The sequence below is a fragment of the Myotis nattereri genome (assembly GCF_964212035.1).
Source record: "Myotis nattereri genome assembly, chromosome: 2".
NCBI lineage: Eukaryota > Metazoa > Chordata > Mammalia > Chiroptera > Vespertilionidae > Myotis > Myotis nattereri.
The window spans coordinates 93,835,319-93,852,178 of NC_138076.1; the positions used below are offsets into that span (position 1 = coordinate 93,835,319).

General features: G+C 39.1%; 1 protein-coding gene across 6 annotated transcripts in view; it reads right to left on the minus strand.

Annotated features, from left to right (window-relative positions):
• Window positions 1–3,918: 3,918 nt before the first annotated feature.
• ZC3H13 (zinc finger CCCH-type containing 13) overlaps window positions 3,919–16,860 on the minus strand; it is a 114,395-nt gene continuing 101,453 nt past the window's right edge. For all 6 annotated transcript variants that reach the window (XM_081083010.1, XM_081083006.1, XM_081083009.1 and 3 more), the window contains 2 exons: window positions 15,617–15,780; window positions 3,919–4,761 (listed from right to left, as the gene is read on the minus strand). In XM_081083010.1, coding sequence (XP_080939136.1) covers window positions 4,591–4,761; window positions 15,617–15,780 — 335 coding nt within the window. In that variant the 3' untranslated portion in view covers window positions 3,919–4,590. The remainder of the gene's footprint in view (window positions 4,762–15,616; window positions 15,781–16,860) is intronic.

A 16,860-nucleotide genomic window follows, 5' to 3' on the forward strand; every position in this document is an offset into this window, starting at 1 on the left:
TAAAAATAAATTAAAAAAATAATTTAGGTACGATATGCCTTAATATTTACCTGACTGAACAATAAGAAATAATGTGGGATAGTCTGCCAATTCCACAAACTTTCAAGTTAATAAAAATTAAGCCATAAAATCTCAATATAGTCATGGGGTATGATTGGGAAGATAATCTGCAGTTACTGATCAAAATAGAGAAGTGACAGGTCAGATTTTTCAGCATATTATACTTCTATTTATTGACACAAATTTTTGTGAAATAAGCTACTAGCTGCTGGAGTCCAACCCCAGCAGGTCCAGGGGTCCCCAAAGGTGTGGATGGAGTCGGCGAAGAAGGAATGACACAGAGACAGCGTTCAGTTGATCAGCAGCCTAGCCAGGATCTCTAGCCAAGTTCTGGTCAGGATCTCCAGAGAAGTTCTGGTTAGGATCTCCAGCCAGGTTCTGTGTCCATGTTCTCTTGCTAGGTTCTCCAGCCAGGTTCTGTAGCCATGTTCCCTCGCTAGGTTCTCCAGCCAGGTTCTGTCCAGGTTCTCCAGCCAGGTTCAGTCACCAGGTTCTAGTCAGGTTCTCTTGCCATGTTCTATCCAGGTTCTGTCTCTAGGTTCTTCAGCCAGGTTCTCTCGCTAGGTTCTGTCTCTAGGTTCTGTGGCCAGTTTCTGTCCAGGATCTTTTGCCATGTTCTCTCCAGCGAAGTTCTTCTGTCTCTAGGTTCTGTGTGTTGTTGTCTTGTTACATCTGTATTTATACCAGTTGATTTCAATCCTATCAATCTCTATTCCAAAGGTTAGGGCGTTTCTTGTCTCCATTCCAGGGAGTAAAGATTATGTAGCTTAAGCATGATTGTTCGTAGTTAAAGTGATTAATTACCCGCCTGGCACTTAGTTAAGGGGTTTTATTCCCTCCCTAACTTCAGGGGAAAATCCCTACCTGGGGAAACAACCTTTCTCAGAGAGGTGACCTTGGTTAAAACACATAGTGCCAAGAAGGTGAGCAAACATATTAAGAACAGTATGCCGTATATGCCAGGTCCCTTGAAACAGCAAGGATGGACCAGCTCCCAGCAAATTCCCCCATTTTTTAAAAGCAGGCATTAAAAAGAAAAACCCCAAATGCTCTCTTGTATCCATTTTAAGAGTAGGATTGGCGCTTTCCGCTATTACCTGAGTCCTGATCTATCACCCCAGGGAGAGCTTGCCAGTCCTACACTTTCCCGGGGTGGAAAAGCTGCAGTGGGGTTAAGGATAAGGCTCCTTGGGCCTACCTCCTTCCATGCCTTTACATTTACCTTTCCTTCCTCAGAAAAGCATGGACATACTTCTTATATAAAACGTTCCTTCTGACTGGGAGTAACCTTAACTCCTCTGCTAGCAAGCATATGTGTTAAAAGATCAATACAAAGTCTTATTTCTTTAGACTCAGTATGGCACATCTTCTTAATCTAAAGATCAATACAGAGTCTTCTTTCTTTGGACTCAGTATGGCACATCTTCTCAATTTAAGTTCTGTACTATCCACCTTCTTACCCTACTTATCCTCTATAGGGGGGTCTGCAGTACCCTGGTGGAGTCCTATCCGTCCCGAGTGTGGGGTTCTCAATGGGGGGGAGGGCTTACCTAGGGGAATCCTGTTCCAGGGGTTCCCAAAGGTGTGGACGGAGTCGGAGTCGGCGAAGACTATCCACCCTCTTCCTACGGTGGAGTCCTATCTGTCCCGAGTGCGGGGCGCTTACCCAGGGGTCCCTGTTCCGGTGCCAGATGCTGGCGTCCAACCCCAGCAGGTTCTGTGGTCCCCAAAGGTGTGGACGGAGTCGGTGAAGAAGGAATGACACGGAGACAGCGTTCAGTTGATCAGCAGCCTAGCCAGGATCTCTAGCCAGGATCTCCAGCCAAGTTCTGTGCAGGATCTCCAGCAAAGTTCTGTTCTAGAGACAGAAGAACTTCGCTGGAGAAAACATGGCAAAAGATCCTAGACAGAAACTGGAGACAGAACCTAGAGACAGAACCTAGCGAGAGAACATGGCAAAAGACCTTGGACAGAACCTAGAGACAGAACCTGGATAGAACATGGCAAGAGAACCTGTCTAGAACCTGGCGACTGAACCTGGCTGGAGAACCTGGAGAACCTGGCTGGAGAACATGGACAAAGATCCTGGCTGGAGGTCCTGGCTAGAGGAACCTGGCTATGATGATCACCCGAAGACTGCCTCCGTGTCATTCCTTCTTCGCCGACTCCGTCCACACCTTTGGGAACCCCTGGACCTGCTGGGGTTGGACCCCAGCAACCAGCTACATAGTAAGTCAGTATAACCTTTTCCTAAATGGTGAGGACAGCTGTCCATGAAAATTAAACTGACTCAGTGATGTAAGTACTGACTCATTTTATTTTGGATTTCAGACATACTCTTGCCCTTTCTCTATTTAGATAACTCTTTATTACCAGCAGCTGGAGTCCAGTTGTCAAATTATGGAAAATGGAGAAACTTGATCCATCGATTATGACAGATTTTTAACTTTACTAGTAAATAATCTATGGACTATAAGATGTTTTCAGAAATACTGATTTCATTGAGACTTTAAATTATGGCCCAAGAGTTTTATGGGAAATTCAATAAAAGATCTGCTTCAGAACTTTCTATGATTAATAATACAGAGAATATATGAATTCTTTTAAAAATTATAAGGTAACTTAACAGTACATTCCCACTGGGAACAAAATGCTCTCAATACTATGACTGGGGAAACAAAGGAATGGTTCTAAAATATTCTTCACAACATAAAAAGATATTCAAGCTGAAAAGGCAACAGATTTGAGTATAAGGAAACAACTACAGATGCTTATGAGAGGGCTACGTCCTGATAAATCCATAGTAACTTGAAAATATCATTAAGTCGAAAATGGATTTAGCCTCCCAAACATCATAGCCTAACTTAGCCACTTCTACTGAATGTATATTGCTTTGGTACCATTGTAAGGTCGAAAAATTGTAAATTGAACTATTGTAAGTCAGAGACCACATGTACAGTTTTCATTCTATAAATAACTTGCGAAGTAAAGTCAGTGGACAAAAGAGGAAAATCATTTTTGTTGTATTTCACAATTCTGAGAACTAGAAGTTCTAGGATTTTTAAATCTTTATACTACAGAGCACAATATTGCCAACTATAATAGGGAAGTTCCATTCTCTAGGTAGGGTCATTAAAATTTTTTTACCTTTTTTCTTTACTCAAAACATTTACTAAATGGAAAAGGAAACTAGATCAAGAAATTAAGTTATTTTGTTTGAAATTTTTCTTACATATGCATTCAGAGTCATTTAAAAATAAGACCATTTCCTTTGCACAAATTAATTGTTTCTTGAAATGAACAGAAACTTGGTTACCTTTGGAGAAGAGGATACAAAACTACTGAGACAGGTATCATAGGCTTACAGTTTTAACAAAAAACTGTGAGAGGCAATGACCAAATTACAATTTTGATTGGTTTGCTTTGTTATTATGTCTATCTCCCCCAAAACTCTGCAGCGTAGAGCCTATTTCAAATCCTTCTAATAGTCTACTTCATGAGTTAAATATGTACATACTGAATAAAGCAGCAGATATACTGTAATTTTTTAAGAAGTAAATCATTTTAGATATTATAGGCTGGAGGCAGTTTAACGTAATGAGGTTCTTGTTCTGAAAAATCTGATGGCAGTATTTTAAAGCTCAGATTACACAGGTTTGTTAGCTCTTGGCTTGTTTCAAGTATTACTGAGCTATACTTGAAAAACATCTTCAACTTCACATTATTTATAGCTGTCCAATTATAAGGACTTCAGCAGTAAAATATGTGAAGTATAAAGAAGCATGTAATATTGGTGACAAATGCTTCAGAACACCAGGAATAAGGTTACCAAAAAGCAAAGTAAATCTAGAACAAGGAAAGGGAAGAAGGTACATTTATTTAAAATAAAAATAGCAGACAGTCTCTGATAATAAACAAAACCATTTAGATTCCAAGAACATTCAATATACATTGTAACAATGCATATATATTTAGAAAAGCCGAAGACCCATTAAGTAACTTTATTAGAACTTTAGAAAGGAAAAAAAAAGTATTTTGGCTCCCTCCTGCTAGAGGTCTGCCTACAAACACGACATGCTGGATCTGTGTCCTCTTTCAAGTGTTCTGTACAGCACAGTATTGCACAATGTGTGCATTCACTCTGTAAATACAGTTTCTGAATAAAGTTGCAGTTTCCTTAGGGATAATCCAGAACATGTGAGTGGCTCCATTTAATAAAAATCTTCGTAGGCTGGAAGAGCAGTGACAACTGTTTTCCAAAACTTCGCTTTTAACAAAATGTACAAAATAAACTACTAAATCTAGATGCTTTCACATTATTTTGCATGAGTATTAAGTACAGTGTAAAATCTTGAGTTAGCCAAAACTAATGTCTTTAAACTTTACATCAAAGTTTTTCTTCATTCTTTTAGCATGGCTGATAAATGTTTTCTGCCACTCACTACTAATGCTTGTGAAACCAAAGAACTTTGAAAAAGAATATGCACTGCTGAAGAAAGAGAGTACCAAAAATGTCACTGAACTTCAGTCTTAAGATACACACAGTTCCTGTTGGACAATGGGCTGTGAAAGTTTACTATCTTCAGTCTTTTCATGTCCTGGGGCATGGCAAGTAGTCTTCCGCTTAAATAACCGCAGACTCAATCGTAATAATTCATTGTCTACCATTGGAGTACTTGTGTAAGCTTGTTTTACCGTGCCCTATTTGGAGAAAACAAAACAAAACAAATGTACATTATTAGTTGACAATAAAAAAGGTTAACTTCTAACAAAAATATAAAAGTTATAAAAAAATTAATTGGCGATGGATATTAGCTGTATTGGATATCTAACAGTAAAATTAGGAAATGTTTTCAGACTGGAGGAATCTAAGGAAAGAAAGCAATATATATATATATATATATATATATATATATACACACATACACATAAACACTGCCTCCTGCACAACCCCTTCTGGGGATTGAACCCACAACCTGGGCATGTGTCCTGACCGGGAATAGAACCGTGACCTCTTGGTTTACAGGTTGACACTCAACCACCGAGCCACACCAGCCAGGCAACAAAGCAATCTTTAGAGGGCACCTGGTCTAACTTCTTACCTAATGTAGGAGTCTTCTCAACAATCCCTGACAGGTAACTGACTAGTGTTTACTTCATTTCTAATGAGAAAAAAACAGAACAAAAACACACCACACCACACTGTATAATCTAAGTTGAACAGTAGTACTTCTTTTATATGTTGAAATAAAAATCTCTTTTATGGAGCTATACACTAACTCAATCTTCCTTTTAGATGATAGTCTTTCAGTTCTCTAAAGAGAAGCACTAAACATTCTACACTCCTTATTGATATGTTAATGCTCCGTAAGATGTAGGCTCTAGAATGGAATAAATCTCCCTTGAACTAAAATGTATATCTCTATTACGGTAACTTAAAGCTACATTAGCATTTTTGGAAGTTATTGTTATAAAATTTTGTTAAATGTTCTCCAACCATGTGTATAATGAAGTAAAGTTTGAGTATCTCCAGCCTTCTGCCATTTATTTTCTTGCTAGGATCCTTAAAGGAACAGTGTATTCTTTGATCACATGTGCATTTATAAAAATACAGAAAAACTGACTTTTTATGCATAGTTCTGTGCATGCAAAATCATGACCCCAGAGACATTTCATCACTGAAAAAAACTCCCTTTGCTGCCTCCTTGTATTCACACCCTCTTTATTCTGTAACCCTTGACAAACAATAAGTGTCTGTTACTGTTCCAGAACATCTTATAAATGGAGTCATACAGCAAATATGATCTTTTAAGATTAGTTTCTTTCACTTCATCATAATGCCTTTGAAATTCTTCCATGTTGTTGATAGTACTAAAGGCTTGGTTATTTATTACCAATTAGTAAGCCATTGTATGGAAGCGCCACTGTTAGCAAGTTCAACGACACTGGGCTTATTTCTAGTTTTGGAGATTGTAAATAGAGCTGCTATAAACGCTTGTGTAAAGGTTTTTATATGAACATAAGTTTTCATTAAAAAACAAACATGTTTTTATTGACTTTTAGATAGATAGATAGAGATATGAGAGAGAAACATCTATCAGCTGCCTCCTGCATGCCCCCTATTGGGGATTAAACCCGAAATCCAGGCATGCGCCCTGACTGGGAATCGAACCAGTGACCTCTTGGTGCATGTGAAGATGCTCAATCCACTGAGCCCCACTGGCCAGGCAAGTTTTCATTTTCTAAGGTAAATACATAGCAATGGGATTGTTAGGTAAGTATACATTTACTCTTATAAGAAATTACGAAACTCTCTTCTAAAATAGCTCTACCATTTTGTATTCTCACCAGCAATACACTGGAGTTTCAATTGCTCTGCATTCTCACCAAATTTGATTTTTTCAGGGTTGTTGTTTTTTAGCTATTTGTAATAGGTTGTTAATGGTATCTCATTGAAGTTGTAACTGCATCCCCTAAAGCTAATGATGTTAAACATCTTTTCATGTGCTTATCAGACATTCCATCCTCTTTGAAGTGTCTACTCGTCCTTCACCCACTGAAAAAATTGGGTTGCTTTTTTCTTACTGTTAATTTTTGAGTTCTTTATATATTCTGGATACAAGTTCTTTTTCAAAATGTGATTTGCAAATATTTTCCCCCAGTATACTTGTCTTTACATTATCTGTCTGTCACAGAATAAAAATTTTAAACTTTGACAATCAATTATTTCAAAATAAAAAGTTTTAATTAAAAAACAACAATGGCTTTTAAAACTCTCTACCTCCAACTGACTGGTCATAAGTGTGTGGGTCTATTTCGGGATTCTGTTTTGTTCCATTGATCTAAGTGTCTATCCCTTCACTAATACCACACCATTTTGAGTGCTGTGGCTTTATAGTAAATCTTAAAATCGGGTAGTGTGAGTCTTTCCAACTTTATTAATCTTTTGTTCATCTTTTTAAAAATTATTTTGGCTATTCTAGTTTCTTTGACTTCCCATGTAAATTTTAGAATCAGCTTGTCTATATCTAAAAAAAAACCTGCTGGAATTTTTACTAGAACTGTGTTAAATCTGTATATCAACTTAGGGAGAATCACAATCTTAACTATATGGAGTCTTCCAATCTATAAATACAATATGCCTCTCCATTTATTTAGGTCTCCTTTGATTTTTTACATCAGTGTTTTGTAGATTTTAGCACATAGACCCTGAACATTTTGTTAGATTCATACCTAAGCACTTCATTTTGGGGGAGCTGTTGAAAAGGGCAATTTTGTTTTCATTTCAGTTCCTAGGTATAGAAATGCAATTGCTTTTTGCATCCTGATTGTATCCTGAATCCTTATTATCTCACTTATAAGTTCTAAAGATATTTTTTGGTAAATTACTTTAGACCTTTTATATAGGCAATTCTGTTGTCTGTGATTAAGACAGTTTTATTTTCTTTTCAATCTGTATGTCTTTTATTTTTCTTGCCATGCTGAACATACTAGGACTTCCAGTACAGTGTTGAATAGGGTAGTGAGAGAGAACCTCCTTGCCTCGCTCCTGATAGCTGTGGGATATCTTTCAAACTTTTACCATTAAATATTATGTTAGCTAAGGCTTTTCTGTAGATACTGTTTATAAGGTTAAGATTCCTTTTAATTCCAGTTAGTTGAGAATTTTTACTGTAAAGGAATGCTAAATTTTGTCAAATATCTTTTCTGCATCAACTGATACTGTCATGTATTTTTTCAAGATTATAATATTAAATCAGCCTTTCATTTTGAAGATAATGCACACTAGGTTGTGGTGTCGTATTCTTTATATACATTGCTAAATTTGATGTCTTATTATATTTGAGGATTTTTACGTCCATGTTCAGGAGAGATATTGATCTGCAGTTTTCTTTACTTATGATGTTTCTGCCTGGTTGCAATATCAGAGTTTTGCTGGCCTCATAAAATGAGTTGGGAAGTATTTCTGCCTCTTCAATTTTCTTAAGAAATTGTACAGAATTGGTGTTAATTTTTTCTTTAATGTTTGGTAGATTTTGCCAGGGAAACCATCTGGGACTGCAGATTTCCTTCTCAGGTTTCAAACTACAAATTAAAAAAAAAAAAAAAAAAACACCCAAAAAACAGACATAGCACTCTTCAGGTTATCTATCTTTATTTTTTATTTATTTTTTTTCTTAATAAATACAGTGGGGCCTTGACTTACAAGTGTCCCAACTAACGAGTTTTTCGAGATACGAGCCGTCTCTTGGCGGATTTTTTGCTTTGAGTTGCGAGCTAAAATTCGGGTTACGAGCCAGCTTCAGATACCCCACTGCTAGTTGGCGCAGTGAATGCCACAACATCAGCCCAGCATCACGTGCCATTGTAATGGTGAAAATTGCTTTGACATACGAGTAATCTGAGTTACGAGCTCCATCACAGAATGAATTAAACTTGTAAGTCAAGGCCCCACTGTAAATCTATTGTTCAGATTATTACAGTTGTTCCTCTTTTTTCCCCACCATAGCTCCCCTCCACCCCATTTCCACCCCACCCACTGCCCACACCCGCCCCCACTGTCCTCACCCATTGGTGTACGATTTTTTTTAAAATCTTTATTGTTCAGATTATTACATTTGTTCCTCTCCCCCCCCCCCCCATAGCTCCCCTCCACCCAGTTCCCACCCCACCCTCTACCCTTACCTCCCTACTGTCCTCATCCATAGGTGCACAATTTTTGTCGAGTCTCTTCCTGCATCTCCCACACCCCTTTCACCCCAAGAATAGTAAGTCCATTCCCTTTCTATGCCCCTGATTCTATTATAATCACCAGTTCATTCTGTTCATCACATTATTTATTCACTTGATTCTTAGATTCACTTGTTGATAGATGCATATTTGTTGTTCATAATTTGTATCTTTACCTTTTCCTTCTTCTTCTTCTTCTTAAAGGATACCTTTCAGTATTTCATACAATACTGCTTTGGTGGTGATGAACTCCTTTAGCTTTTCCTTATCTGTGAAGCTCTGTATCTGACCTTCAATTCTGAATGATAGCTTTGCTGGATAAAGTAATCTTGGTTGCAGATTCTTGGCATTCATCACTTTGAATATTTCTTGCCACTCCCTTCTGGCCTGCAAAGTTTCTGTTGAGAAATCAGCTGACAGTCGTATGGGTATTCCCTTGTAGGTAACTGAGTTTCTTTCTCTTGCTGCTTTTAAGATTCTCTCTTTGTCTTTTGCTCTTGGCATTTTAATGATGATGTGTCTTGGTGTGGTCCTCTTTGGATTCCTTTTGTTTGGGGTTCTCTGTGCTTCCAGGACTTGTAAGTCTATTTCTTTCACCAGGTAGGGGAAGTTTTCTGTCATTATTTCTTCAAATAGGTTTTCAATATCTTGCTCTCTCTCATCTTCTGGCAACCCTATAATTCGGATGTAGGTACGCTTGAAGCTGTCCCACAGGCTCCTTACACTATCTTCGTATTTTTGGATTCTTTTTTCATTTTACTTTTCTGGTTGGGTGTTTTTTGCTTCTTCGCATTTCAAATCTTTGCCTTGATTCTTGCGCTCCTCTGGTCTGCTGTTGGGAGTCTGTATAATATTCGTTCTTTCAGTCCGTGTATGCTTAATTTCTAGTTGGTACTTTATCATAACATCGAGGGTCTCATTAGATTTCTTGTAGATCTCAATAACTTTATCAGCGGCTTCTAGACAGTTCTTGAGAGACCTTAAAAGTGTGGTTCTGAACTCAATATCCTCCATTGACAGTTTTGTCCTGTTTCTTTGTCTCCGCATTTTTTATGCTTTCTTGGTGCACCCCCTAGTGGTCTTTGTGTGCAGTCTTGTTGTTTAAGCCTTGATTGTCGTAGTTAATACTAGGGGGATTTGACCTCCAGGCCAACTGGCTGTGAGAATCAGCTGTGTCTGCAGTGGGAAAACTTCTGTCCTCTAGGGAGGTGCTAATCTAGCCTTTGCCTGAGGCTATCTGGCAAATGACTCTGCCCAGGGCTTGGGTGGGGCAGGTCACATGGGATCAACAGAGTGGGTGGAGGGAGCAGTTATGGCTGCTCTCAGTCCCGTCCCCAGAGGCTCTGCCTCTCAGAGTCCCAGCAACTGCTGCAAACCTCGGAGAGAAAGCTGCCCTCGCATTCCGACCGATGCCAGACAGTCCTGCTTCTCTCGTTTGAGTCTGAGTCCCTAGAGACTCGCCCAGAACTGGAGCTCAGAATCTGAGACTCCCTCCCAATTGAAAACGACAACCGCTCCCTCAGCTACCAGCCCGCTCCGCGCGTACCTCCGCACCTTTGTATTTTCCGCACTGCGCCTCCTCTGAGTCTTGTATGCTGTTCTCTTTCCTTCTAGTTGAAGAATTTCCCCTCAGCCAGTCTTCCTGTGGTTCTGGGCGATGTCCGTTCCGTCTTTTAGTTGTATTTTTGAAGTGGTTGTTCGAGGCAGCTAACTCCGGTGTTTACCTATGCAGCCATCTTGGTTTTCCCCAGGTGTATGATTTTTGTCCAGTCTCTTCCCGCACCCCCCACGCGCCCCCCCTCCCCCGAGAATTGTCAGTCCACACCCTTTCTATGCCCCTGATGCTATTATATTCACTAGTTTACTCTGTTCATAGGATTTTTTGTTCACTTGATTTTTAGATTCACTTGTTGATAGATATGTAATTGTTGTTCATAATTTTTATCTTTACCTTTTTTCTTCTTCTTCCGCTTCTTAAAGAATACCTTTCAGCATTTCATATAATACTGGTTTGGTGGTGATGAACTCCTTTAGCTTTTTCTTATCAGTGAAGTTCTTTATCTGACCTTCAATTCTGAATGATAGCTTTGCTGGATAAAGCAATCTTGGTTGTAGGTTCTTGCTATTCATCACTTTGAACATTTCTTGCCACTCCCTTCTAGCCTGCACAGTTTCTGTTGAGAAATCAGCTGACAATCGTATGGGTACTCCCTTGTAGGTAACTGACTTTTTTCTCTTGCTGCTTTTAAGATTGTCTTTTGTCCTTGGCATTTTAATGATGATGTGTCTTGGTGTGGTCCTCTTTGGATTCCTTTTGTTTGGGGTTCTCTGTGCTTCCTGGACTTGTAAGTCTATTTCTTTCACCAGGTGGGGTAAGTTTCCTGTCATTATTTCTTCAAATAGGTTTTCAGTATCTTGCTCTCTCTCTTCTTCTGGCACCCCTATAATTCTGATGTTGGTACGCTTGAAGTTGTCCCAGAGGCTCCTTACACTATCTTCATATCTTTGGATTCTTTTTTCTTTTTGTTTTTCCGGTTGGGTATTTTTTGCTTCTTCGTATTTCAAATCTTTGACTTGATTCTTGAGATCCGCTATACTGCTGTTGGATCTCTGTATATTATTCTTTATTTCAGTCAGTGTATGCTTAATTTCTAGTTGGTCCTTTTTTCATATCCTCGAGGGTCTCACTAAAGTTATCGGCGGTTTCTAGAAAATTCTTGAAAAACCTTATAACTGTGGTTTTGAACTCTATATCCAGTAGTTTGCTTTCCTCCATTTCTGTCATTTGTGATCTGTTTCTTTGTCTCCGCATTTTGGCTGCTTCCCTGTGTTGTTAGAGTGGCTTTGTGTGCTAGGTGTCCTATAGGGCCTAGTGGCTCAGCGTCCACAATTACCTGAGGTGGACACTCTTGGTGTACCACTTTGTGGGCTGTGTGCACAGTCTTTTTGTAGTTAAACCTTGATTGTTGTTGGTATCACTGGGAGGAATTGACCTCCTGGCCAATTGGCTGTGAGAATCAGCTGTGTCTACAGTGGGAGAACTTCTGTGCTGAAGACACCCTTATGGGGCAAGACTTGCTTCAATGGGGCTTTGGTGTTCACTGAGTCTGCCCACTAAGTTTGTCCCTTATGGATCTGAGGAGTTGTAATCTGGATGGTCCCACTCTGACCACTAGGTACACAGCCCCTTGGATCTCTAAGGAGGTGCTAATTTAGCCTCCGCCTGAGGCTACCTAGCAGGAGCTATGGAGAGATCTGCAGATTCCTCTTCTTGTTTGGGGTTTGGAGCTGCCTAGATGAGGCCCAGCTGTGAAGCAATACAAGCTGCTGTGGGGCCTTGAGCCTTCTTTTGGATGTTCTGGGTCTCTCTTACCCAGCTGCAGTTTGTTAGGTAATTTTAGATCTCAAAGGGCCAGCCCATTCATATGCAAAAGCCTCTGCACACAGCTTGGGTGGGGTGGGGATTCAGGGAATCAACAGGGCAGAGGAAGCAGCTATGGCTTCTCCTCAGTTCTACCCTAAGAGGCCCTTCGTCTCAGTGTTCCGCGGTAATCCCTGCAAGTACCTCTGAGAGAAAGCCACCCTCGAGTTCTGATCAATGCCAGACAGTACAGTTTCTCCCTGTATAAGTCTGGGTCCCCAGAGACTCGCCTGGAACTGGAGTCGGGGCCGTAGGGAGCTTGAGACTCCCTCCCGATGGAAAAAGACACCAGCATCCTCCGTTGCCAGTCCTTTCCACGTGCATCTCTGTACCTCTGCACTTTACTTCCGCACCTCCTGAGTCTCAGTGTGCTTTTCTCTTTCCTTCTAGTTGTAGAATTTCCACTCAGCCAGCCTTCCTGTGGTTCTGGGTGATGTCTGTTTTGTCTTTAGTTGTAGTTTTGAAGTTGTTGTGTGAGGCAGCAATTTCAGGTGTTTACCTATGCTGCCATCTTGGTTTCTCCTATCTATCACTTCTTCAATAAGTTTTGATAGTTTGTAGCTTTTAGAGGAACTTATTGTTTTCTTCTAAATTGTTAAATTTATGTGCATAGAGTTGTTTACAGTACTGTGTGATCCTTTTAATATTTGTGAGATTTGCAGTAGTATTCCCTCTTTCATTGATATTGATAATTTGTGTTTTATTTTTAACTTTATCAGTATGGGGAGGGGATTGTCAATTTTATTCATCTCTTCAAAGAATCAGCTTTTGGTTTCATGAATGTTCTCTTATCTTTTTCCAGTATGAATTTTATTGATTTCTGGTATTATTTCCTTCCTTTTGCTTGATACAGGTTCTGTACATTCTTTTAATACAACAATGCAGCTAAGAGTTCTTTTAGTACCCTTCACCTATCTTTTCTGCTATGAACTGTAATTTAGATACTTTAAAAATCATTCTCCTAAATACAATCATGCCAATTTACGGGGGAGGGGTCAATGGTTTTCTACTTTCTTTTTGTCACTTGGTACCCCTTACCTCCTATTCTGTACTTTTCTTTCATAGTCAATGGCCTGTGCCCCGTATGAAGGACTATAAGATTCTGAGCAATGGTTCTCAAGAAATTTTCAGGGGCATTTTTGGTTATCAAAAATTTTGAAGCCATTATGGCATATTAGAGGAGGAAACAGGGAATGTTACATAATATTTTTTAATAAAAAGGGGCAGACCCTGGCCAGGTGGCTCAGTTGATTGGAGTGCCACCCATACACCAAAAGAGGTCTGCAAGTTCAATTCCAGGTTAGGGCATACATCTAGGTTGTGAATTTGATCCTTGGTTGCAGCACATACGGGCTGCAACCAATCGATGTCTCTCTCCCTCTCTCAATCTCTGTCTCTGTCTCTCTCAATAAAAACATACCCTCAGGTGAGAATAAAATAATCCTATATAATAAAAGGGTAATATGCAAATTGACCCTAACAGCAGAACGACTAGGAATGACTGGTCACTATTATGACACACTGACCACCAGGGGGCAGACGCTCAATGCAGGAGCTGCGCCCTGGTCGTCAGTGTGCTCCCACAGGGGGATCTCTGCTCAGCCACAAGCCAGGCTGACGGCTGCCAGTACAGCAGTGGTGGTGGGAGCCTCTCCCGCCTCCTCAGCAGCACTAAGGATGTCTGACTCCAGTTTAGGCCTGCTCCCCGCTGGCAAGTGGACATCCCCCAAGGGCTCCTGGGCTGCCAGAGGGATGTCTGACTGCCAGCTTAGGCCCAATCCCCTGGGGAGCGGGCCTAAGCCAGCAGGTGGTCATCCCCCAAGGGGTCCCAGACTGCGAGAGGGCACATTTCAGGCTGAGGGACCCCGAGTGCACAAATTTTTGTGCACCGGGCCTCTAGTAAATAAATAAAAAGATACACAATTCTGATTAGATTAAAATCCATAGAGTCTTTCTCAAGTGGGGTTCCTTACATGAACTAAACATAAACAAAAAACAATTTGCGTGATTATATTTTATTTAAATACCAGGGATGATATGACTATTTCCATTTTAGATGCATAAGATGTTGATTCAGCCCTAGCCGGTTGCAGTGGTTAGAGCGTTGGCCCACAGACTAAAGGGTCGCAGATCTGATTGAGGTCAAGTGCACACCTTGGTTGCAAGCTCATCACCACCCCGGCTGGGGCATGTGAAGGTATTATTGTTTCCTTCAATCAATGTATCTTTCTCACATTGATGTTTCTCTCTCTGTCTCTCCCTCTCCCTTCCACTCTCTTTAAAAATCAATGGAGTCCAGCTGGCATGGCTCAGTGGTTTAGCATTGACCTATGAACCAGAGGTCACAGTTTGATTCCCAGTCAGGGCATATGTCGGGTTGCTGGTTTGATCCCCAGTGTGGGGCATGCAGAAGGCAGCCAATCAATGATTCTCTCTCATCACTGATGTTTCTCTCTCTCTCTCCCCCACTCTCCCTTTCTGAAATCAACAAAATATATTTTTAAAAAAATCAATGGAAAAAATATCCTTGGGTGAGAATTAAAAAAAAAGAAAGAAAGAAAAAAGAAGTTGATTCAGTATATACAGGTTTAGGGCCCTAGCACTTGATTCTCTCAGAGAAATTTCCAGTTGAGGAAGGCTGCAAGGAGAGATGAGTACTTAAGCAACGGAATAGAGACTACTAGGTACATACTGAAATGGGAGTACAAAGGAGAGAATGATTGTAGCAACTCTGTCGAAAGTAATTTTCAGTCAGGTCGTTAAGCTGAGAAGACTTTAAAATTTTCCTATTCCTTATATCTGTTTCCATTTTAATCTTTAGAGATGAGTTCATCCCTCTCTTTCTCATAAATTTAATGTCCTCCACAAATCTGAGTATTTTTCTTTAATGAAGTATCCTTTATTTAGCAATGTTTTCCTTAATGTTTCCAAGTAAAAAGTTAACAAATTAAATGCTTATCTAAATTTTTAGGACCAACTCTCTTTTTTCACATTACCCATGCCCACCAAATCACATTCTCAAATTAAAATCCCAGTTTCTTAGCTTCAAAAAGTCTAAAACGTTTTCAATTTCTAATGATCAGATCCCTTCTCAATCTAAACTAATTTCTATTTCTCTCATATTTCAATTCCCTTTATTCTTCTCAAGTAAATGCTTACATATAATCACTTGTATTTATTTCCCTCTCTTTCAACTTGATACACTCTCATAAATTCTATAAATATTCTCACCATATTCTGGGGAATACTTTTCCTTAACCCTCAATTTAAATAAATTTCTAGTATGTTTAATTATCTAAAAAAACTTTTCACAATGAAATGAAAAATATTTAAAGCAAACAAATGAAAAGTATGTAATTCATAATACTCAACAAACACTTTGCATTTGTACCAAAACAATAATACCTTCTCATTTTTAACAAGCTGCTTTCGGATTGCAGAATCCCGTCTGAAGCATAATGCTTTACAACATGGTCCAAGATTACTAAGAAGACTTGCTCTTTCTTCTTTTCGTAGTAATGCAGCCATATTGAGAGCCCCCAATTCATGTTCAAAAAGATTGTCTGCATCTTTCAAAAACCAAAAACACACATTAAGTTTTCCTAAAATATAAAAGTAATACTGCTTAGATGAATATTTCACAGTCTGTACTTCATCAAAGTTACCAACACTGATAAAAATTATTTTACATTAAAGGCGATATATTCTCTGTGAAAGTTATTCAGTATGTAGTTTTGTTGCTAGTCTGAAACAAAAATAAGCTTTCTGACAGCCGCTTTAAGTTTAAGGTACAAGAAAAGCAGACTCGGAAGAGAGAATTTAGACACTTATTACAACTATTAACTGGGAAGAAAAGATCAAGTTAAGAATTAATGAAGTCAAATTCAGAATATTGCACACCATCAACAAGTACTTAAAGTTCTAGATTTCAGGCCCTTACTGTAGCAAGATTCAAATGTAATAATATGACTACAGTCTGTGACCTCTTAAAAAACCAGGCTAGCATTCTAAGAATTGGCCAAGAGTGCCAAAGGTACCAGGTACTGCTTCTATAACAAGATGATCCAATAGGTTAATGTTAGAGCCCACAAAGAAAAGCAGTAAATAACACATAAGTAAAAACAAAACTGACACCTTTGATTGAAACAGCATTGAATATTTCATTCTCATTTTCTGAACTGTAAAGCACAGTGAGATTAGATAATTAACAAAAACCTAGTCTCAGACAATATACTTAGCAAATAAGTTATATACATAGTCAATAGGTATATAATATAAGAAAAGCTTCCACAGCTGGACCAGGATACCTTATAGGCAAAGAAGGCAGTTCCTCAGGTGATTCTGAGATACAAATGTCTGAGCCAAACAATGACAGTCACATATGTATACCATTAAAAAAAAAACAAAAACCCCATTAACTACCATTCCATTATAGAAGAATTTGCAAGGAGACCCATGCCATCCTTGAATATTGCTCAAGACAAATTTCTTTGTATAGGAATTCTTAACACATACTTGTAAACATCCCTAGACTGATTAAACACATACTTAAGTAAAAGCAGAACAAAGGAAACAAAGTAACTGGAAAAGTGCAACTCAAAAGAATTTAATCATACTACAATGAGAAAACCTAGAAAAAAGCAATTTAA